Here is a 25,423-nt window from a genome sequence, read left to right on the forward strand (position 1 = left end):
TATATATATATATCAATAAGAACACTGCGACTAGCCGGGGAATCGAACCCAACAAAATAGTTCACCAAACGGGAGTAGAATGAAATTAGCTCTGAGGCACCCACTCCCGTATGTCCTCAGATCACGGTACAACACCTAGCTCTGCTGGGTGCGTGATTCTTGTAGGATTGTATGGTCCAGTAGGTTAGAGCGTCGTTAATTCTCGCGCACCATGAGGAGGGCTAAAACAACACGGGTTCGATCCCCCGGCTAGTCGCAGTATTGTTGATTAAATACCATTGTTCTTTGAAAATTGTAACAAATAGACAAATTGACAAAAATATATTAATGTGACTTATGCGATTTTTTGCCATTTTTTCATTTATATTAAAACTGACCTTTCATTAAAATTGACCTTCAAGCTGGGTTCCTTGATGCTGGTGAAGGGCTCTTGATCCAAGGAAAAGCAGCTACTGCGACTTTTCCTGGATCGGGAAACCTGATTGCCTTCTGTTCCCCTGGCTCTGGATGACCCATGCGGGTGTACCGCTTGCTATGAACATAATAATTTACTAAAATGATCGCAAAGGAATAAGAGCAAAGAAAAATGCGCAATAAAGTAAATAACGATGACTCGTCTTTGTTTAAAATTATTTCGAAGGAATTTTATTGTTTAATTTCATGTGCCAGTTAATTTTCCCTGTGTTAATTATCACTGTGAAGTGCTAAACCCGTAGGATCGTGCACTGCCGGGAGAATTGGAGGTCACTGTGTTCGATCTGAGGAACGGGAGGGTAGCTCCATATCCTAGGATGAAGAGCTCTTGATCAGCACAAAAGAAGAGTTTCTGAGGTGTTGATCAACAGTCCTGACAGAGATATTTTGAAACTCGACTCTAATTTGGTAACACGTTCATTGCCAGCTCGGCGATAAACCTCATAATTGCTACAAGGAAACTCTGTATATACATTATGAATGTTACATAGAGTACTGGGTATTGGCTACACTGCTGTGTCTATATGGCATCACTGTGCTGGTCTGTTTTAAGGAACCATCTTTAATACTTGTATATTGATATGGTTGATTACTGGTTGATTCAGTCTGGATTATTTCCCGCGTGTTTTGTGTGTATGTATGTATGACTGTGCTTGTATGTCAACATCTACACAGTACACAAGAGTACTGGATATATAAGAGCCTTGAGTTATTGTCACTATCGATAAGGAACGGCAATGCCTTGAACCAGTGCCACGTAAGAGAGGGCCACAGGGGTTGGGGCTGATGCGTGGGTCATACCTCGCCCTTGTTAAGTAAACTCACACACGAATGAGGTTCCAAACCTTTATATATTTACCATCGCTGTCCTCCAGCACATTTTCGACTACTTATAGCATCTTTATTTTGTTTGTGACACCTTATACTGCCTGTTTAGCGGCTCTACCATATAAAGCAAATCCTATGTTACCATTGTATCTTACATGGGTCTGCATTTTATATAAGATATTCTTGAGGAGTAAAATATATTTTGCCTTATAAGTAAATTATATATTTATACATTGGAAAATCGAAGCAGTATTTAATTTATCTTTGGAAATTATTTGTGGTTATGCCTAGTGAGAAAGGGGAGTATAAATAATTATAACTGTGATGGACTGTATATGTGTAAATACATTTTTGTAGTGTTGATAGGGAGACTTGAGTCACCCTCGTGTGTGTCTACTCGGTTTTTTTTTTTTGTTACCTTAAGTTAAATATGAAGGCTGGTGATCACAGTCACGCCTCTGTGGCCGCTTCAGTGACTCGCTTCATCCTGGGTGTATCTTCTGTGTCTGTAAGAGGTGTTCGCTTTTCCGATCGCAGTTGGGACAAGTACCCAGAGGGCTGGGTGAGACTAGCCTCTTCCGTAGCTTCTGCTAGCCTCTTGATGAAGAATACGGGCCTCCCTACCGACCGCTCTGGTCGAGTGAGCCCAGTTGCTGAAGCTAAAGGCACAGCATCTTCGGGCTCTGGCTGATGAAGCCCTCCCTGTTGCAGGAGGGATTTGACCCGTGACAGACGGTCCTGCAAGAAACGTGAGAAAGACGTAGCACTTGCCAGAGCATCTGGCATCTCCTCGACAGGCAAGGGAGTGGGATCTGGGAGCATGAGTGCGGGTCTCGCACTGTCCTCCGACTTGTCGTCTTTACCAAAGGCCAGCTCAGGAATGCTGTACTGATCGTCAGTATAATAGTACTCATACTCACCTGCTGTTTCATTCGCTGGTACAAGATCTTCATTTGTTGTAGGGGCATTAGGGTGCGTAGTTGTGGTTTCATCTAGGGTGCTATCAGGCGTAGCTGTAGTTTCAACAGAGGTGCTAGGAGGCGAAGTTGTGGTTTCAAAGAGGGTGGCAGGAGGCGAAGTTGTGGTTTCAATAAGGGTGGTAGGAGGCGAAGTTGTGGTTTCAATAAGGGTGCTAGGAAGCACAGTTGTGGTTTTAACAGAGGTGCTAGGAGGCATAGTTGTGGTTTCAACTGGTGTATTAGATAGTATAGTTGTTTCAACAGGAGTGCTGGGAGGGGTAGTCGTCATTTTATCAGTGGGGATTGAAGTGGTTCTGTTTTGCTCTATTGGAAAAGATGGAGTGCGACTGGTAGGCTGGGGAACAGAAGTGGTAGCTGCAGCAGATGACGTAGGTGGATTTGTAACTGAAGTTGTTGTGGGAGAAGTATCCAGAATGGTGAATGAAGAGGTGAAAGGAATCGTGGTACCAGTGGGCGAAGTAGAAGTAGATGCTGTTGCAGGTATTTCATTAGTAGTTGCATTACGGGTAAAAGGAACAGGACTACTTGCTCTGGGCTCTAAAGTTGAAAGGACAAAAAGCTCCCTGTAGTCTGGGTTTCCCAACTTTTTGTCTTCGGCAGAATTTATGCCAAAGACTCTGACCTTAGAATGACCTTGATGAATAATATATAGTGGCCAAGAGGCTTCAGGGGTTCTTCTAGAAGACTGTCCAGGATAAATAATCTCCAGACCTTTGAAAGTTTCTTTAGGCTCAGAGCTTTCTTGAAAAACGTGAGAATTTGTGCTTGTTTGAACACTAACTCTTGAAGTTTCCTTAGTTACTCCTTTAGTGGTTACCTCGTCCTTAACCTTAGTGGTTACCACATTCGGGCGAACCTGTGGATGGGCGTACTCTGGACTGGCTTCAGAATCTGAGAAGAGGTATCCGTCCAAGGAGTTCGTGTCAGCCACAGCGTCAAAGTCCCCACCCTGGGTCTTCTTCGTGTCTTCTGCTTCTGTTGTTGTATCGTTGTATCTTGGGGTTGTAGAAGTTTGAAAGTTCTTGCTATGGATATTACTACGATGGGTTGTTGACTGTGTCGAGGAAGTAACCGTGGTGGTAGTTGTAATAGGAGGCTCCTCTGTGGGCCGTGTGTAGCGGAATTCTCGTGGTATAGTAACTGGTTCGTCTGTTGCGTCTTCGCTGTCTGGTCCATCTGTGACCTGAGTGAATCGGAATATTTGGAGGAGTTCGGAGAGGCTGTTGGCTGTTAGGGTGGGCTTGTAAGAGTTCATGTGATCATCAAGGTGTGGGTTGTGGATGTGTTCGCTCGCCGTCTTGTCCCCTTCCTTGGAAACATAAGAAATAGGACCGAGAGGTTTGTAGTGGATTTTATCATCTGAGCGAGTCTCTGGATGGATGTAAGATGCAATAGATGGCTCGCGTTTCCTGTCTGATACTTCCGATCTTGTGTCTATAAGGAACCAAGGACGTGAGAAGGTCTGAGTGAAGTTCCCAGCAGCTTGTCTTACTTGTGTTCCTCTAGGGTGTGAGCGTGTGTTGTTTAGTGATTGGCGCTGCTTGTTGCTTCCTCGGGAGGAGTATCGGAAATCGGGTGGAGGAATTTTTCGGATAAAAGATACTCCAGCAGAGTCTGTCGCTGATCCAACGTATGGTATCTCTTCAATCTGAGTCTCCTGAGGAAGGTTGCCGAGTAACTCGTGTAGGGCTGGTCTGGTGGTTTTCAATTCCTGATCTCTTTGCTGATTAGGTCGTCTGTCTCTGGTAGGTGGATCAGGTCTATATCGATAACTGTGAGCGTTTTGTTGTTTACTAGATCCAGGGATGCGATCCCTGCGGCTGAAGGGAAGGACGTGACTTGGTCTCTCTACAATAGTTGAACGAATTTCTGAGTAGGCGCCTTCCATATCGTAGTCGTTATCGGCATCCAAGCGTGGAGACTCTTCTGGAAATCGAGAACTTCCATTGGCATCAAATGCATCTAACTTATCCGCAAACCCAGCATCCTTAGCAGGAACATCCTGATAACTGAAATCAATATTTAAATGTGTATCGTTCCCGTGCTTCTTGGAGGAATCCTCTAAAGTGTCAGCGTCTGATGTAGACCTTGAACTTGGCCTCAAGTCTCCGAACTGCGGAGCTGGGACAAAACGTATTGCGCCTACACTTTGTGAGGGGGCTCGGAAAGCCCTAACTATGTTAGTCTGAGGATGGACGTGAAAATACTCGATGTTTTCAGTTCCATAAACAGAATGATACTCAGGGTGGCGCGGCTCTGCCCTCACTACAAACACGGTCGGATTTTCGGGTCGGACTGGATACAAAGGTTTCTTTGGAACGGGTTCGTTACTAAAGTGGACCCTCTGGAGAGGAGGAGGTTGGTACCCAACTGTAGGGTCATCTGCCATAGGATTGCTAACATCCATGGGGTACCATCCATCGAACTGCAGACTCCTTTTATATCTTGTGAAGCGCTTTGCGTTGACGATAGGAACACCTCGCTCGCCTGGAATAGTAATGTCAATATAGTACATAGGAGAGCCCTGAGAGTCAGGCTGACTACGCTGACTTTGACTGGCAAACGATGGCCTACTCTGAATATCAGACACTGGTCTATTTTGAATGGAAAACGATGGCCTACTATGAATGTCAGACGTTGGTCTATTTTGCCTGGCAAACAATGGCCTATTCTGAACTGGAGGTAAAGATTCCGAGGTGGCTGAAGGCATATTAACAGGGACAAAGTAAATCTGATTTGGATTTGATTTCTCAGGAGGAAATTGTCTAGAAAATTTTGGTACATGTTTGTTTCTCAGTAATGACACTGGAAGCTCAACTGGAATATGCTCATTGTTTGCATCTATATGGTCATTTTCCAAATTGGGTTGTAAATTATTCAATGATCTCCATTCGACTGGTAAATTATACCTTAATGCAGTGTTAGTATTCACCAAAGGCTGCATGCGAAAAATATCATGTGAGTTTACGCTCATAGGTCTAGCTGGAGTTAAGTCCTGAGAGTTAGTACCATCAAAGCTGAGCCCCTCTGGGTTAGTGTGGACCTCGAAATCCTCAGGGTTAGTATCAAAAGCGAGCTCATGTAGGCGCTGGTCCTCAGAGAAGATGTCACCCACACCGGGAGGGAAGGGAGGGTACTGTGGATAAAATATTTCTAGATGGTCTATAGGAGCAGAGGAGGAGAGAGGGGAAAGAAGAGGAGAAGGCGGTGAAGAAATGAGAGCAGGAGGAAGTGGTGAAGAAATGTGAGAAGTGGGAAGATTCGCTGGGGGAGACGAAGTGTTTTTTCCAGAGCTTCCGCCAATACTGATGTCCCCGTTGGCTTTCATGTTTATTTCCAGAATAGTCAAATTCTGCATCTCTTCAGGGACGTGAATGTTAATGATTCTTGTGTATTTATTCTGAGGTTTAAGCTCGTGGACTACATCTGGAGTGGAAGAGTCGTTAGGACCAGATATTGCTTCACTGTAAGGTTGAGAAAGAGTGTGAGGGTTGCCAGTACTAAGGTGAGGGGCTGGACTGCCGTCACCCATGACAGAAATCGGTTTAGGAGGACCGAAATTTACGGTTTGTAAAGGATCTGAGTTAGAGTCTGTAAGCGGTCTTCTCGTAGATTGAAACACACTCTTAAAGGCCTCGGCAGTAGAATCGCTAGGGTGAAACTGATTGTGCGTGCCTCTAGTTAATCTCTCATCAACGCTTTCAATGTGTTTCGGACCTGCTGCAACAACATCCATGCCATTACCAGCATATCTACTGCCACCACCAATAGCGTGTCTTTCCCCACCACCGCTGCTACTAAAGCCACCACCTCCAGAGTTGAAAAAATTGGGACTCCCTCTAAAATTGGATGGCCTGGGAGCATTCCTCATGATTATGCCTTGCAAGGGTTGTAACCTTTGCTGCATCACCTGCCGGACACCATTCAGACCACCCAACAAATATGGCACTGGATTGAGAGCGTTCAAGGTTTGAGTAAACATGTTTCTACCACCACCAGGCACGCCCTGCCTCGCCCATTTCTCCACACGTCGTGGGGCTCTACCTTCTGCCTTAACACTCGTATCTCCTACTGCTGACGTCCCTTGCAAGTCTTCGTGGGTTGCGTCAGACAAAGCAGGTCGCTCCGCAGCTGATTCTGGAAGCAGTTTCTTCGTCTGCGTCGCCGTTACCAGCACCGACAGCACTAAGACCCACGACAACTTCATCTGTAAAAACACGATTCAATTAATATTCTGTCAGACTGAAAGTCTCCACAAACTACATCAAAATATTAATTAAATGGACACTGGTGACAATGGCAATGTTTATTTCCTTGTAAAGTTTACAATGTGTGGTTTACACGTTATAAAATATTAATTACAAAGAAGGCCACTAGTACGCCTAAGCATTTCGGGCAGACTAATACGAATTCTTACTCTATATTGATATAGGTTATGGAGCAGTACATTTAAACCAACCTGGCATTTTATTGTGGCCTGGTGGCTAAAGCTCCCGCTTCACACACGGAGGGCCCGGGTTCGATTCCCGGCGGGTGGAAACATTCCGACACGTTTCCTTACACCTGTTGTCCTGTTCACCTAGCAGCAAATAGGTACCTGGGTGTTAGTCGACTGGTGTGGGTCTCATCCTGGGGGACAAGATTAAGGACCCCAATGGAAATAAGTTAGACAGTCCTCGATGACGCACTGACTTTCTTGGGTTATCCTGGGTGGCTAACCCTCCGGGGTTAAAAATCCGAACGAAATCTTAATCTTAACGTTTCTTTCTCCAAGAGCCGTTGCATCTGGGTTCATATACCTAACATTTTGCCGGTAGTTCTATCATTATTACTACATCAAAACAACAAAGGCATCATGTATGTGTTAAACTCACAATTAGCATCTCGTACAATTGTTTTAGAACCATTTTAAATATTTCATAGCAGCATCTCACTGCGTCTTCCGCTTTTTGTGTGTATTATTATTATTGCTACCATCATCAACGCGTTGTGTAGGAAAAAAGCACGAACTAACTGTTTACTTAAAACACCCTTCACACGGACAATTTTCTTTGTATCACTTTAGTTTTCTTTTGCGATCGCACAGGATAGACTCAAACATTTTTACACAAGAGACGGTAACAGGTTTTAAAAAGGAAAATGTATATACACGCCTGCAGAGAAAATAACAATAAACAACGAGGGGTTAACATAGTCATGGACAATTGATGGTTTTGAATACTATGAGCTCTGTTTTTTCCTTGGTGGCTAACCCTCTGGGTTAAAAATCCAAACAAATCTTATCTTATTTATTCGGCTTTTTGACCCGGGGGAGGGTTAGCCACCCTGTCTTATTTTCATTGTGGTCCTTCAATCTTGTCCGCCAGGATACGACCCATACCAGTCGACTAATACCCTTACACTTTCTGTCCCTGGATGAACAGGGATAGAAAGTGTAAGTAAACATGCCCAACATTTCCACCCATGCCGGGATTTGAACCACTTCCACTAAGTGTGTGAGGCGAGTGTTGCCAACCGAGCCACGGGAACCCCCAAAGAATCATATAAAGTAACATTTTTCCAATGGGATCCTTGTATTGTATAACTTTTAAATGAAGTTAAAATCAGCTATGATCATCGACAATAAAAAATAAACATGGCAAAACACTTATATGAAAGTGAATTACACGATCATTAAAGTAAAAAAAAAAATCCCAAGCCTAAAGCATGGGCAGGAGGCCTATGTTTTAGGCTTGAGAGACTGACCACCTCCTTCCGAGGATGACGGACTGATCACGTAAATACTGTTTCTACTGCTCCCAGTGCTGCTTTCACTTGTATCCTAGTGAAGAAACCTGTTGTGTAGGCGAAACATTTCGGCAATAAAGATACCTAGATGTAGCAAATGTCTTTTTTGTCAACCTGTCTATATTGTATGCTATCAGTATTATATATGTGGGACTGATGCCTCAATGACTAATGTTTTGAAAGCAGTTACATACTAAGTGTGGTGACTGAGAACAGTGCTATCCAGGTGGGTTCATTAATTAGTTAACTACAATTATTTAAATCTAGACTGTGTTTATATTTACTACATAACCCATGGTTTTATTGCTGAAACCCGATATTGAAGTTAGCAGGTATTATCTCATAATTGCGCCCAGTTGTATAAATTACTCTCGTAAAGTGTTCAAAGGACTAAATATAAGGGAGAGGGCGGTGCCGGTGAACACTTCCAGCTAGTATGGGTTTGGTCTTAGACAGCAACACTTCTAGCCATAGATTTTCTAGATTATCAGACAAGTCGGGTCTTGGGTTGTAAACTAAATAAATTTTTTATAAGCACATACTCCACCCCCTTGTCCATTGTTTCTAAACATTTTTATGTAGCAATCTTCAATTTTAATTTCATCATTCACTTTGTCATCTAACCAGAATTCATAAATAGAAATTACCGTAAGTTTATTTAGGCTCAGGTCCACATAAGTACAATTAGTATACATTATAACATATGCAAAGCAATGACGGGGGGAATTGAATGATAACTCCAGGTCTTTTGTATTGCAATGAACACGTCAGGACCTTGCAATGTTGCAGAAAAGAGGAAGAGGTTCAAACATATAGGATATCAGCATACACGCTTCCTCTGACTGTATTTGCTTGAACCTCATCTTTTCTGCAATATTGCAAGCTCCTGATGCTTTAATTGCAACATGAAAGGCTTAGAGCTACCATTCAAGTCCAAGTGGATGTTTTGTATCTTGTATCGCTTGTTCGCGATTTTTGCATAATAACATATGTTTAAATTACCTACGATAACCCCTAAAAAAAGTCAAAGCTAATTATTTGTTAGAATTCTGACTTTTAACAATTTAGGTAAAAGTGATCTAGAATTAACATGAACAAAGTGAGGACTTCTTTTTTAAACAGTCTAAACCTTCATCACTATATTGCAAGGGTTCGTTGCAGAAAATATTGATCTATTATCTAGGTCAATAACTGGATTAAGGTGCAGTTATTTCAAACTGATGAACACTCTTACTCTGACCAAAAATATATCTGTTGTGGTCCCATCCCTTTAAATCACAGCCCAGCTCTTATATAAATTTTATTTCTGTTGCTAGTGTACGTACTGGTCGTCGGAGCTGGACCTTGACTCAGGAAAATACAGATGGAAATAAGTCACATTAACGTTACTGAGTTGCCTTAAATGTGCACACTTTTTATGTGGCCATAATATCTGAGTGCCCTCAAAACCATTGTAAAGAGTACTATATGTTATGTACCCAAAGCCTCAATATCCTAGGTTCTCTACACATATGCTGCTGTGTATGATAATATATATAATATATGAAACTGTATTTGTGTATACCTGAATAAACTTACAAAAAACTGACTTATTGACATAAAATTTAGAACAGTTTCCGTTAATTTCTAAAAGCAAATTTTCTCGTTTTCTCTAATACATATTTGTAACCATTTTCTATTTTTTTCCGTTTTTCATTGTTAAAGTGTGGACGCCGATATTAGATAAGATATAATGATATAATGTAAATTTATGCAATGCCTTCTGAAAGTATATAATAGTTATATTTAACGCAAATGCAAACCTGGATTATCACTTAGACAGCGCCTAGGGCCTCCGAAAAAAAATTATTGGCCCAAAAATCCCAGATGTGTCGAAAATGAGAAAATTGTTAAAACAAAATTAATAATCTGATTTAATTAAATTATTTGCATTTTTTGTAATGTACAGGTCACATTGAGATGTATACTTTATTTATCTACAGGTCTTTACGGGTCTGATGGCTTGGTAGTGTCCTCAGCTCCCACGCTGAGGATCCTTGCTCGATCACCAGCACGGGTGAAACTTCGGGCATTCTATTTCCTTATACCTGCTGTTCATATTCACCTAGCAACAAGTAGACATTTGGGTGTTAGTCGTCTGTTGTGGGTAGCATCCTGGGGAACAAGATAACCTTTCTATATAGTATGTCACTGATGTCAGCTATGGTCTGTATAAGTTGTATCATGTACTTGTAGAAATGCAGATTATTGTTCTTATTATTTACCTGGAGTTCATTACCTTTGTAAATTGTGAGTTCATTACCTCTGTAACTTGCTCAGCTATCAAAACTTTGGAGTCCAGTTTTTGTACCTCTGTAAGACTACCGTCCTTCTCTCACCGAGGTAGGGTAAGCTTCACCTTCCATATATAGGGAACATATTCGCTCAATATCTGTTTTGCTGCAAGTGTACAGATACCACTGTTCAGACGGCCCTCCGAACTGCAACATCCTCATTAACTAATGGTTATAACTATGACCATAATTTTTAAAGGGGTGGACCGGTAAACCAGTAGAAGGCCTCGGTCAGATGATCAAAAGCTCCAGTGGTGGGTTATATGACTAAAACCCGCGTCAGGACGCGCTTGCCCTGTTTCCTGACATGCCTAACCTAACCTGCAACATCCCATCTCACCTACAGAGTGGATGCACTGTTTCCCACCTCCAGGACTCCAGTCCGGCTAACCTGTTTCCCCGAATCCCTTCATAAATACTTCCTTGCTCACACTCGAACAGCACGTCAAGACATAAAAACCACATGCCACCATTCTGATCTAACCTAAGCCTGCTGGATGCTCAAGCCTCTAGCACTCGAAACCTTTCAACCCCTCCCACCATCCAAATCTTCTTGGGACAATCCCTAACTTTCCTTCCACCTGCGATTTATGCACCCTTTTGGTCATCCAATTTTGCTCCATCCTCTCTAACTGTCCAAACCGCCTCAACAACCCCTCCTCGAGACTATGAATAATATTTTTAATAACCTCACAGTTTATCATCTCCATGTTACAAATTCTCTTCATAATATTTACACTACACATTGCTCTCAAACATGATATCTGCAATGCCTCCGATTTCTTGTTCTCTGCAACGTTTACAACCCATGCTTCAAACCCAAATAACAGTCTTAGCATCACTATACTCTGGTACATTTCTCTCTTGGTTTTCATGGAAAAATTTCATTGTTTTCATACATACTGCCTTAATTATCATCGTGTAGTAGATAGACTTAAAGATCTTGTTAAACTTGCCGGCCGTCACCCACAGAGGTAGGGTGACCCCCCTTTACCCTCCCCCCCAAGAAAGAAAACCCATTCACCATCATTCACTGAATTGCTGTGTATATGCGTACGCTAGTGATATATTATTTGTTTATTAAATCTGATAACCCGATATTGGGGTCCTGTAGTGTAGGTGTTTACCCTAGCTTAGTATTACAGGTATTTGGCGTATAACAGCCGATACTTTTCCCTGGCGTATGAACGCAGGTGTTTTCTCTGGCGTATGAACGCAGGTGTTTTCTCTGGGGTACTGCGGGCGAGATGACTGGAATAACAAACATACCCTCCTGGCTACTACAGCGATGGAGAAAGTGGTTCATCCGGGCGAGGTCTGGCAGACACAACACACAAGCAGCAGAGACACGTTGCTCACTTCCACATTCATAGTCTGCTCTTTGCTACTGCTGTTCCTGCTGCTCCTGTTGTTTGTGTGTGTGTCTGCTGGAACTGCTGTGGCCGTTCCTTCGTCTGTTGCTGCTGTTCTCTTCTGCAGGGTGCCGCTGTTCTTCTGTTATTTTTGCTTCTTCTGTTGGTTTCTTTGTTTCAGTCACTGCTGTTGTTTCTTTTTTATTGCTACTTCATACTGCTGGTGTTGCTGCTACTGCCGTTTGTTTCTTTGCTGCTGTGATGCTTCGCCCTACTGGCTCCTTTGGTTGCTGCAGTTTGACGCTCCCCATTGCATCTTCTCACTACTGGTGTTTTTGCTGCTGTTACTCGTTGCTGCTGCTACTGTTCTCTGTTTTTACTACTGTTGTTTTTTTTTTATACTTTTTTTATGCCATTCTTGTGCCATGCTGCTGAGTTTTCTGTTCCTTGCTTTCATTCCATTTTTCACTGTCCCCTTCTGCCGGTGTTTCTTGCTTGCTACTGGTGGCACACTGCCAGCCTCGGGAGGGAGGCTGTCATCGCAGGTTACAGTGAGAGTACTGGAAGCATCCTACCTCCTCTGCCCATCGCCCGAGGCAAGAGCAGCCGCCAGGTATGTGATGCAGTAAGTCATTCAGCATCACAAGTGCACGGTAAGTCCCTCCCTTTTAAATCCATACACAAAGAACTAAAATGAAAATCATTTTTTTAATTCTTTTGAAACATACGTGGAAGTTACAAGGCCTTGTTTTTGTAATTAATTAGTTTGGTTATAATTCTGATATAATTATGATACAATTGCAATTGTACGTTAGAGAGAGAGTCACTTATGCAAAACATATAACATTAACATATAACATTAATGGCATGAGAGTAACCATATATGGAAGGCTTTGCGAAAAGGTTTAAGTGTGGCCATTGATGTCCCACACAGGTGTTCCAGCGGATGCCTTTAATCACGGGTATACAACGTCAGTACACCAGAGGGAGCTCATCATTTGACAAATACCAGCATCAAAAGATGTTTTCTAGACAGACAAAACACTGCCACTGTTACCGTGTTGTGGAATATTGGTATTGTTATGGACAGGTGTGTCTGTGCAGCTTTAAACACCGTGTCAGGTGCTGTCAGAGAAAGCTGTCACATAGACGCCAGTCTCGGCTGTGTGAGAGCCAAGAATAGTTCTGTGTTAGCGCAAGAACCTCCAGACAGCTCAGTCATTCGTTTCTTGTGTCCTGTCCATCAATTAGAAGTTCTTCTTTGACGGTCTGCCATTCCTCACTAGTCGTAGTCGTAGCTTGGCCTCCTACTCTCGGAGCTTCTGGCCACCTCGAGGCCACCTTCTGCTCACAACCAAAAGATCCCGGGTTCAATCCCTAGACAAGGCGAGTCGTCGATTAATATTGCCTTCATCTTTTATAGGGAAGGGGTACCTTGAGGCTGGTGAAGGGTTCTTGATCCAAGGAACTGGAGCTACCCTCTTCTTTGATAAACTTCAATTGCTTCCCCTTTCTCAAGCGATGCATGACCCCCTACGGTGTAGCGCTACTCGGTGAGGATAATAATAATTTCATAATAATAATAGTATGGATTATTACACGTAATGAAGAGTGTTATCCTAAGCTGCGAGACTTCAATAAGACTATGAAGATGTTGTCGGTCTGTCCACTATGAGTCGAAGCAAAATTTCTTGGGCTTGATAACCTCGGAGGATTGATAACCACTGGACAACCCATGAAAGCAAAGCAGTGTGGGTTTATTTCCTTTTGGGATCTTTGAAGTCTTTTCTCCTGGAGGTGCAACCCATAACAGTCGACTAACTCCTAAATAAATACCGCAAGGTAAACAGGACCAGCAGATGCTAGGAGACTTGCCCATATGTCTCATTTAGAACTGAACCCGAATCCTTTCGGTTGCAAGTATATTAAGGTACAGATACAGATAAATAATTATCATAGAGTAAATTACCTAGAATAACCCCCCAAAAAAAAGTCAAACAAAGTGACTTATTTCCATTAGCGTCCATAGTTGCAAAAACCCTGGGTGTAGTTCTTTGGCAAGACGAAAGTTTAGCTTCAACTCTCCTTGTACCAGCGGTCATTGTACACCTAGCAGTAAACAGATACCTAGAATTTTGTTATTTGCTGTTGATCGCATCTAGAAGAGGACAAAAGGATCACAACAAAAATAAATCACTCTGCTTGGCTTTCTTGGGTGCTTCTGAATTGCTAACCTTCCGGGGTTAAATAGCCATAGAAAGTCTGTCTCTTGAACTCACTAGCACACATACAGACAAGCTAAGATACTAATGAATGAAGAGAAAGTGGAATGGATGATCCTGGTCTCCCTGACTCTGAACTTGACACTGGCTAGAATGAGTGAGGGGTGGCGGATGAGGAGAAAGTAGAGGCAGCTAGTAGCCTACTGCCCCTAGCGTCTGAAGGCGTGCGGGGCGGGGCGGCGGGGGCAACAATTTGGTGGACTGGAAAAAGGGTGAGGAGGGCGTGGAAAGGAAGGGAGAAATGGGAAGAAAGAGAAGCATCAAGGGAGGTATTGATGAACAGGTGGTAGGTGGGGGTCTGGTTGCAGCCTGGCGGAGGCGTGGTGAGCAGTTAAAAATTCCTTCTGCAGAGACATGGGTGTCCCTCAGGGTGAGGAACCACCTACAGCAAAGAGCAGAGGCACAGGTGTTCCTCGGGAAGATAGCCACAATATACCCCACACAATTTCGTAAAATAAACAGGGTAAAGTGACTGCGAAAGTAAGAGCAGACTCACAGCAGACCTGTGTTAATGTCTGGAGTGTTGTGTACAGTATGGGAGGTATAAAGAAGGGGAGCAGTCACAACCCCTGCTCCATCACTCACCCCTAATGTTATGGGTGGCATCCTGAGGAGGGACCTTAGGTACCCAATGGAAATAAGCCACACTGCCTGGCTTGCATGAGTTATTCTGAGTTGGTAATATTTCTTGAGGAAGAGGGGGGTGAATAATCCATCGAAGATAATAAAAGAAATTCGTCATCTTCATAGTGAAGCTTAGATTACATCTGTTTCTAGAGAAACACTAAACCCGTAGGAATCATAAAGCTCCTGAGAAATTTGGGGCATTCAGGTGTGATCGAAGGAGAAGACGGGTTCATTTCTTTGGGTCAGAGGAACGGATGAGTAGCCAGGGGGGCTGTGATCCCCAGTTAATTCTGTAGGTGTTACCGTACCTACATATATATATATAAGCACCAATAACAGCAGCAATATTTTAGTACCAAGGATGTGTGTATTGCCTAGGATATATCTCCAGAAACCATCAACCATTAATCGTGGTTCACTTTAGCGCACTCAGCTCACACTGGGGGTCCATGGTGCGATCTCCTGCACGGATGGAAACGTTGGACATGTTTACTTACATGTACACCTGCTGCCCCTGTTCATAGCAGGAAGTAGGTACCTGGGTATTAGTCGAGCTCTGTGGGGTCGCATCCTGGGGAGGTGTTAGTATACTGTAAATAGGGAAGGGCTCTGAAATTAGCTGAGATGAGGCGAACGGCTCTAAGCCTGTACAAATTTATCTGTGTAAATAAAAAACTGGCAAGTCTGCCCGCAAAGTCAGTCTTCACAGGAAGCAGCGATAAACGTCTGCTGGCGGCCGAGGCAAGTGATAGCTTCCATATCTGTGGTTTCTCCGTGGGAGTTTCACCCGCTTTCATTTCCTAGCGAGCCTCTTCTTCCCTGCTATTTGAAGGCTGTGTGTAGTTCCACGAAAGTTTTTTTTTTTTCCACCCTTTGCTACACTTTCAGGACGGTGATGACCTCGGGGAGAAGCGTGTGAGATTCTCTCCTTGTGATCACGACGTGCTATTTATACTAGTTTTTTTTCTGCCTGTCTGTTCACCGTGAGATGCGTTTGTGACCTGATAACGCTTTCTTTGAACGAGATGTTGCCTTAATAAATGCTTAATCTGGTGTAAATTTGTTACTCATATGTGACGTGCGTTATTCATAATACCGTATTCAGGTATTTTTACACACCTGAATGTTCTCTCAGATTCGTGTTATTCGCAATCAACATTTTAGGCTTGTGCGCCCTCCTTGACGTACGCAATTGTTTGTGCATAAGCTTGTATACCCTTTCTGATCTACTGAAGTCATAATCCAGTGGCTTGTTCTGGTTGATTATTGACTGATCACTACGTTCATACGAACTTGTGTTCACTTTGGTGGATGGATGTATGTCTATTTCCTCCTTGATGAGCCTTATTGAGTAAAGGATTTACACGCATGCATGCCCACCTTGCTCTGCATTTGATCTACTGTACATGGCTACAATTCTCTCTCTCTCTCTCTCTCTCTCTCTCTCTCTCTCTCTCTCTCTCTCTCTCTCTCTCTCAGGTACCACAACACTGACTGGTTTGACTGTCATTATAGGATCAGCCAGCAATCCACCAAGTAGTCAGTCAATGGAACAATCACTCAGTGAATCAGTCAGTCAGTCTCCCAGTGAACCAGTCAATCTCTCAGTGAACCATTCAATCAATGAATCAACCTTTGCCAATCAACCTGCCAGGCAATCAATCATTCACACAATAATAAATCATTCAAATTAGCTTTTCACCCAGTTGACACAGTGAGTACTAAAGCAAATTATTCAATTAAATATCATCTACATATATACCTTAATTTAGCAACGTGGAATATCTCTTGACAAGAGGCAACGAGCATCACGTTCAGGCAACTCCTTATCTTCAGCAGCACTCTCGTTGCTACGTCTTGCTAAGTCATCCTTCGAAGGCTCACACTGATACAGTTCTCGTGGGTTCGCGGTCACATAATCTTCATGGATTCACACTGACAGTCCTCGAGGTCCCACAGTGATACAATCTTCCGTGGCAAACACTTACGCAGTTGTCGCCGACTCTCGCTCACACAAATCTTAACTCTAAAACTTGTTTCAACGTGCGCAAAATGCCTAAGGTAAAAAAATACTTTTACTTGCCTGTGCTTGTTCCTGCCTTTTGCATCCTCAAAGTCCCTGTGTGTCCTCGCAAGACGCGCCATTTACCACGTTTAAGACTGTACAAATCTCTCTAAGAAAACAATATACAAATAATCCGCTTGTACTATTAACAAGTCTTGGACCAATAACTTGAGCTATCAGCTAGTAACTAGCTAAAGGTCCAGTTTGGACCCAAACATCGTCATAAGTTTCTTTCTCCTATGTGTGGGTTGTTTGTGTATTGTTCCAGTTACAGTATTGTGCCTTTATCAAACCCACTGGGTCAGCTGGCTACAATAAGATTCATCCAACTAGGTATATTTATGCACTATAGGAAGGCTAGCGTATTCACCACTGTCACCACAAATGCAAGTTTTTACAGACGAATCTCCCTCCAGCTTGGCCGTGACGAACTTTAGCTCAAGTCCCCTCAAAGCCGTCGTCATGATGTGATTTGTTTGCAATCGTGTCAATACGAATTCTCGAGTCTTGAGCCTTTATATTCTCTTTAAGAAACGTAGAAAAGATATATTGATTGAACAGTAATTATTAGAAACTAGATCACTTAGTTTCACTAGTCAGCACGAATATTAATAGTGAACAGATACTGAATAGTTTAGAGAATCTAACTTTCCATCAAACTTCTCAACAAAGCAAAGATTTAATAATTATAAATTCGGATAAAACGCGTTTGATAAAGACTGTAAACAAGACGCCTCACGATTAAAAAAAAAATTAAATTTCGGAATAGAATTAAGACGAGGTCAAACATTTAATAAAAGCTTTAAAAAAAAGTTATAGAATTCAGACTGTTGATAGTGAATGTGTGCAATATTTGATAGGCATGGGTCGAAGAACAGTGACAAGGAGTGTGGGGAAAGGAAATAGTGGAAGGTAAGTCTAGGGGGAGTCCCCAAGAATGAGAGGAGGAGGTGCAGTGGTTGACAGGGCAGTGGAAGAGCTTTTACACAATACCACATCTTTGGATAACAAGCATTCAAACCTTGTCTGTTCTGGCCTCACGGTATTTCCAAGCTGTAGCCGAAGCCTCCCTGCTTGTGCCTGAAGCTTCACATATATATGCATGAATTACTGACAAAAGGATTCAGTCAAACTCTTGATGATTCCCTCTCTAAAAGGTCTCTGGAAATATAATCAAGTTGATGCTTTGGCTAACTTGCAATCAATGAAAAGAATACTGTATGTAATTTTGGTTTGTTAAACAAGAGTTTTAAACACTCTTGGAAGAGAGGCTCTCAAGCTAGTTTGAAGGAAATCGAGGAACGTAGAAAGAAAGAATCATAGCCATTACCCACCATTATGAAAAGATTGAAGGGAAACATGTTTATGGAGAAAGTTACAAGATCAGCAAACTAAGATATTTTAATGTTTGACTAAAGTTAGACTATAAGTATTTATGGTAATTTATTTGTATGAAATTCTCAATCAGATGAAGCGCTGTTTGACCTTTGTGTTTTAGCACTAAGTTTTTGATTATAATAATCAGATGACGTGTGATTGTCCCAAAAATCAAACCCGTTAGAACAGGTCAAAATGAACTCGTTGTTAAGGATATCTGGAATCCTGAGACTATCTATACTTTACTATATGATACAACTGTAATATGTGAAACGACCCGATGACTTGAAAGCTAATAGTATCTGAACCTCTGTGATTGTATCTAGATACTGTATCAAGCTCATGATTAACTACATGTTGAAATTAATTTATGAAATAACTGTTATATCCATAGGATACAACTATATCCAATGAGGTCTGATGAACTCTTATGACCACAGTAATTATTTTGTTTACTCTCCAGCTCACAGGAAATCACAGTCTATATAAACTAGCAACTTATGCGACAGAATTTAAAAACAGTAATAATGCTAGTCTTCTACTAAGTTTCTAGAATTTCATCTAGTTATTTCCTTCTCTATCCTTCTCAACTAGCTACCTTGTTTACTTCAGCCTTTAACTAGCAACTATCTACCTGTGTTTCAGTCCCTCATTCTTAAAGAAAAACTTTGTGAGGCTTCCAGCCGAGGTTGACTAACTTTTGATCTCCTTGATCTGTCCTCCAGAGCCCTTCAACCAACATTCCAGCCCCATTCGCCAGTTTTCCATCAGGGCCAACCTGTCTTGCAGCCGCTGGTAGAACGTGATGTAACTCTGGTTTCCTTCCTGCTTTACTTTGGTTACTGGGGGAAGCGGCTAGGTCAGCTGCGGTTACTTTCTCTCTAACCAGAGCGATTTATAGAAGGCTTGGCAAGTTTCAAGATTGATCCAGCGGTCGCTAGTGATTCTCTCTCTCTCTCTCTCTCTCTCTCTCTCTCTCTCTCTCTCTCTCTCTCTCTCTCTCTCTCTCTCTCTCTCTCTCTCTCTCTCTCTCTCTCTCTCTCTCTCTCTCTCTTTTCCCTCCAAGCTGACGATTGTTTCCATGGGTAATTGGCTGCCTCGGGTACAAAGCAATGATCCATCACCTTAACAGTCGAATTATCTATTAAGAAATACAAGTGATTGTTTTGAAACTTTCCCTAGAGGTGAATAGTGAGAAATTGAGGAGCTATTACATACAGCAGGAAGTGTGTGTGTGTGTGTGTGTGTGTGTGTGTGTGTGTGTGTGTGGGGTGTGTGTGTGTGGGGTGTGTGTGTGTGTGTGGGGTGTGTGTGTGTGTGTGTGTGTGTGTGTGTGTGGGGTGTGTGTGGGGTGTGTGTGTGTGTGTGTGTGTGTGTGGGGTGTGTGTGGGGTGTGTGTGTGGGGGGGGGGGTGTGGTGTGTGTGTGTGTGTGGGGTGTGTGTGGGGTGTGTGTGTGTGGGGTGTGTGTGTGTGTGTGTGTGTGTGTGGGGTGTGTGTGTGTGTGGGGTGTGTGGGGTGTGTGTGTGTGTGTGTGTGTGTGTGTGGGGTGTGTGTGTGTGTGGGGTGTGTGTGTGTGTGGGGTGTGTGTGTGTGGGGTGTGTGTTTTGTATATATATATATATATATATATATATATATGTACACATATATATAATATACATATATATATAATATACATATATGCTGCGTAAACATGAGTATGTAAATTTCGTGTTTTGGTGTATCAGTGATCTTACAGACTGATGCTCACTCGCTGGGCACGACTGACTGAGGTTCACTCGCTGGGCACGACTGGCGACACACACCTGAGTCAATCTGATTACTGATGATTTACGACGTGACGAGGTGATGTTATCGCAGCTAATGGCCAGGGAATAGATGGCCCTTAGACAGGTGAAGCAGGGAGGGCCATGGATGGAAAGTGACAAACAGGTTCCCACCTTTACACTCTGTCATCGAGGAAATATTAACTTGAATTTACAAGTTTTTTTAATCATGCTAAATTGGGTTCATTAGCATTGTGCTGATAATTATATATAACAGTTACTGTGTGGGAACAAAAGCTAGCTATTTTTTCCTAATGCATTCTGTGAATCTCAGTCTGAGATGAAGAGATTCTGCAAGACGATGAGATTAAGCATAGGTACAACAGAGTCTTGGAAGAACGATCGGAATTCGTGTTTACCTCTGCAGCTCTATCCGTCTGTTGCTGTTGGCATCTAGCTAACCATCATAGTCCGCCGACATGAGAGCCAATGAGAAGTTTTTGAAAGTAAAGAAACATATAAATGAGCCTCAAACATGCAAGGAGAAACTTCATTAATGTGAAGGTAGTGTATGGGACGCGCTAGTTGAAGTAGTGAAGAAGGGAATGCATAGTTTTTATGGGGATTCATGAGTAAATTTAGCAAGATCTGTAGAGTTTGGGAGTCATCATGTCTGTTGAATGTTGGTTAAGAGGCGTGGCTCGAGAACTAGAGCTCTCTCTCTTTCTCTCTCTCACACACACATACACACACCAGAGAAGTGCCCGGGGGTGCCACGGAGAGCACTTTCACTTTGGCAGTCGTTTCCCCTCTCCCTCATTCCTCCCCACCACTTTCCTCACTTCTCCCCAACACTTTCCTCACCTCTTCCCCACTCCTCCCTACAACTCTCCTAACTCTATAACATCTTACTTATTCTCTCTTCGTTCCTTCAGCTTTCCCTCTCACCCCTTTCTCTTGTCCATGATGAAAGGTATTTGATAAGCATATGACATAAGCCCGTGTGTGTATTCACCTAGGTGCTTGTGTGTGTGGGGGGGGTTGGTATTGTAAGTTAGTGGGTTGGTATAGTTTGTTGGTGGGTTGGTATTGTAAGTTAGTGGGTTGGTATTTTTGTTGGTGGGTTGGTATTGTAAGTTGGTATTGTAAAGGACCTGCCAAGTGTGTGTGTGTGTGTGTGTGTGTGTGTGTGTGAAAAATGGTTAATATATAATTATCTCTGAGTTTGTAGTGGATGACCTCTAGCTCCTGGTCCCGCCTCTTTGAATTCCAATAACTATTTCATCCTGCACCATATACAACACTCATCACAACATTCTTTCTCATCACTGTGTTTTACTCTCGTTGCTTTGACAACATTTGTAAACAAAGGACGAGGTAACTCTTGTGACCAAGTAATTTATATAGACTAGGAAGAGTATGGGAACCAACACTTAGCCTTGTGGACCTCTACTGGCTATTATATTATACCTCTCTTTATTTGTTGATGAAGACACGGGTATATATACACAGATAAGTGAATACCTATACGAAACACACACACACACACACACACACACACACACACACACACACGCGCGCACGTATGTAAATATACATGTGTATAAGAGGACACAGACGTGTAATTGTACATGTATATATATAAGCACAGATGCATGCACATGTAATACATATACGAGTTAAGAGCCAAGTCACATACCTGTCTCGATCCATGGAGACGTAACTAGTTGAGTACAACGAGGAAGATGTGTCATTTTCCGTGATAACTTGCAACTTACCAAGCCTTATTCATATTTCTTAAAAATCGTCTAGGAAATTATTCAAATATGACATCTTACGAAGATGTTGCACCACATTCTCAAGAGCCCAGTCTTACCTCTGCTGTGATTTATTCAGTGACTCACGAAATCACAATAACACGACTGAAAGAACTCAGAGACCGGGTAGGAATCGAACCATGCTCTCTTACATCGTAATGCGTCTGAATACATGCATACCTGAGGATACTCGCTCAGGCCTCGAAAATTTAACGTCACGGACAGATAACAGAAAGGTCCCGCGGGAGAGTTCATCAACCTCTTTATGTGGAAATCACACACTGCATGAGTCTTGGGAATTATACACTATTGTGGTTAGAAAATAACAAGGCCACTATCCAAGGTGCTGTACGTCCTCCGCCACTTGTGGTAAGGTGGGACGTTTGGGAGGATCTTTGAGTCTTGGGCGGAGGTTCCAGACCATGAGAAGACCACTTGAAATAGAATGGTGGCTTAGCAGAGTCTTTCCACTTCGACTTGCAAGATTAAACAAAATAATAAAAAAAACGGAGAGCCTTTACCTCTCAAATACTTGTTAAAGCTTTTGTTTGTTAATAATTCCGTGTACCATACATTATTTCTTGTTGTGCATCAAGACAGCGCTGGTCCTGTGACAAGCAGACCCAACATTGTACCAACCAGTCACCATGACTTTCAATACCAGACGACCTGCTATTCCTCTGTTTATTTCTTATTCCTTCAAAGATTTAAACTGGATTTATTAACTATGTGCTTTGAATGGGAAGCAATGAACTAGTAACTAGTCCTGTATAAGTTATTAAATGTTAAAAAAAGAAATACTTTATAATTTTTTTTTGGGGGGTCACCTTGTCTCGGTGGGAGAGGACCGGTGTGTTGACAGAATGATTTGAAAGGGTATAGAACTGGACGAATCGGAAAACTATGGGTTTTGTGAAAAAGAACAGTTTTTTTTTTTTTGTGCGGGTGAAAATTCCGGGTAACAATGTTCTAAATTCTTTTATTAATTAAAAACCTGGTGAAATGTTGCGGGTCTGAAGATCATTTAAATTGTGATGTTCTGTTATGAAGGCTACTGGAAGATTGATGAAGAATGTGTTGCATTATTTGGTTCACCAGTTAATGGATGAAAACGGCCCATATGGAGAGAGAAAAAAAAAAGAAAAAATATGAGTGAATATATGTCTGAGACATTTGGCAGTTGAAGAAGTCATTTCTAATTGCCGTGAGTGAAAGTGACTCTGAGAACCCAGGCACTGTGGACGGCGTGTGTGTGTGTGTGTGTGTGTGTGTGTGTGTGTGTGTGTGTGTGTGTGTGTGTGTGTGTGTGTGTGTGTGTGTGTGTGTGTGTGTGTGTGTGTGTAAAAATATATTATAGTAACATCCGGAAGGGAAGAGAGAGGGAAGACAGAGACAACGAGTGAGCACTGAGTGAAGGAGGTAGTGAATAAGAAGATTTTGAATAAGTATTTGAGTATGTTAACTGAAGGAGCAAGTGATAGAGAAGTTGGGAATGTGAGCGATCGGAAAGTGAGTGAGCGAGCGAGTGAGTGAGTGGGTGAGTGAGTGGGTGAGTGAGGGAGTGGGTGAGGGAGTGGGTGAGGGAGGGAGTGAGTGAGCGAGTGAGTGGGTGAGCGAGTGAGGGAGTGGGTGAGAGAGTGAGTAAGAGCGCCTGGGCAGGAGGTATCTGGGTCCCACTATCAGCTTGGACTGTTACAGTCCTCCTCACTTCAAAATGCTAAAGGACGTCTCCACAAGTAAAGTAGTTTGTTTTTATTAGGTGTAATTGTCATGTTTGTTCGTCAATTTACTCAGCGTGCAGCCAGATATTTCTCCTTATATATTTCAATTCATAAAATGTGTGTTTTTAGTAGCATGGATCTACTACCCACCACCAAATAGCAGAAAAAAAAATAGGATTATGAAAATAACACCAAAGCAGTGGATGGCACCAAAGCAGAAGCAGAAAGCATAGCAAATATGGCGAAAGCAAAACTGCTGCTAATAGGATCTTTGAAGTACAAAGAAATAGACTGGAAGAACTGGGATTCACTCTGGAGACCAGTAACGTGGATGATTAAGATGATGAGAAAGTCTTAATATGTTGACGAGCGTCAACATATTAAGACCACAACACAGAGAGAGAGAGAGAGAGAGAGAGAGAGAGAGAGAGAGAGAGAGAGAGAGAGAGAGAGAGAGAGAGAGAGAGAGAGAGAGAGAGGATGGGATGGGATGGGATGAGACAATATGACAGGATCTAGTATGCACTATAAGTATATCTGATATACCAAATTCAAGATTAGAAAAATAAGGAAAGGACGAAAGGTCGGGAATTTAAGTGTACACTCGGAAGACCGAGGATACAAATCTCACTCATCAATAATGACCGAGGGATGATTCAACACAACTTCTACAGCGAATATATTCGCTGTAGAATGTTCGTTTGGCAAGTCTAAGAGTATACTGCTTTCAGGAATCTCAACAAAGTCATTCATGGGGTTATATACGATATATGTTTGTCCTGTCTTGGCGTATGTAGCACCAGCACGGAACCCCTCGCCTGGCAAAGTATGTTTAGAAACTGGAGAAAGTGCAGAGGTATGCGACGAGACTAATCCCAGAGGTAAAAGGAATACACTATGAGGAGAGGCTGAAGGAACTGATACAGAGAACGGAAGAACGAGAGAAGACATAATGAAATACTCAGAGGACGTGATAGACTGGACAGGGATACACTATTCAAGAGACGAAGCACAAATACTCGAGGGCACAGTTGGAAGCTAAAGGCACAGATGAGTCAAAGGGATGTCAGGAAGCATTTCTTCAGTCTCAAGGTGGTTAGGAAGTGGAATGACAAGTAGGCTAGGATTGAAAACAGCAAGCTGCACGTTGGGAGGTAGGGCCAGGAGATGGGACATGACCCCTGCAACCATAAATAGGTGAGGTGAATTCTCTCTCTCTCTCTCTCTCTCTCTCTCTCTCTCTCTCTCTCTCTCTCTCTCTCTCTCTCTCTCTCTCTCTCTCTCTCACACACACACACACACACACACACACACACACACACACACACACACACACACACACACACACACACACACACTAAATCTATCACTGTTAAAAGGTACAAGAGGTGATACGATAACCAACTATAAGTTCATGAAGGAATATGCAATAATAAGAAAAGAATAGTGGACACCGCCACCATCCTTCTGCTCCGGCAGTCTGGAATCACTCATTATATAAATAAATGCCCACAATCTGCAGCTAATTGCTAGACAAACGTAAGAAACCTCTTCAAGAAAGTGAACAAGGAATCTCTCAATATTACTATTCACTACATATGTTCAAAACAACCTTTAAATATGCATGTGAAACTTGTACCTATGCAAGCACATAATGAACCTAGAGAAAGCTAGAAGGTACACCACTAGACTCATACGAGAGCTCATAGGTACGACCTACAATGAAAGATATTACTAATATCGTCCACCCAAGTGATCAAGAGGAGACATGATCACAACATATAAGGTACTTTGGGGTATCAACTAGGAAGACAAGGATAGGCTGCCTGACACCGGATGGACCAGATGTGCCATAGGTAGGCTAAAAAGTATTTTTTACAGAACTAAAGAAGAAGTTAGAGGAATCTGGAGAGGATGTAGTAGAGACTGTCTCGGTAAATAGATTCAAACTTAGCACAGAGATAGATCACCTCAGCTAACAGAAATTAATAGATATTCAGTGCAGATGAAGCT

At 42.5% G+C, this 25,423-nt stretch overlaps 3 protein-coding genes across 5 annotated transcripts in view; 1 reads left to right on the top strand and 2 right to left on the bottom strand.

Moving 5' to 3' along the window:
* LOC128693215 (SET and MYND domain-containing protein 4) overlaps positions 1 to 25,423 on the top strand; it is a 128,250-nt gene that overhangs the window by 14,337 nt on the left and 88,490 nt on the right. The window lies entirely within an intron of this gene.
* The window catches only part of LOC128693214 (uncharacterized), a 76,769-nt gene continuing 51,439 nt past the window's right edge, over positions 94 to 25,423 (bottom strand). For both annotated transcript variants that reach the window (XM_053782714.2, XM_053782715.2), the window contains exons 2-3: positions 6,327 to 6,489; positions 94 to 4,769 (exon numbers count right to left, since the gene is read on the bottom strand). In XM_053782714.2, coding sequence (XP_053638689.2) covers positions 1,753 to 4,769; positions 6,327 to 6,489 — 3,180 coding nt within the window. In that variant the 3' untranslated portion in view covers positions 94 to 1,752. The remainder of the gene's footprint in view (positions 4,770 to 6,326; positions 6,490 to 25,423) is intronic.
* LOC138853351 (uncharacterized) lies at positions 4,774 to 6,320 on the bottom strand (the record flags this gene model as incomplete). Its single annotated transcript, XM_070089550.1, has 1 exon — positions 4,774 to 6,320. A coding segment is annotated over exon 1 (1,491 nt), but the record flags the coding sequence as incomplete, so codon positions are not given.

Source organism: Cherax quadricarinatus, chromosome 28 (genome assembly GCF_038502225.1).
Source record: "Cherax quadricarinatus isolate ZL_2023a chromosome 28, ASM3850222v1, whole genome shotgun sequence".
NCBI lineage: Eukaryota > Metazoa > Arthropoda > Malacostraca > Decapoda > Parastacidae > Cherax > Cherax quadricarinatus.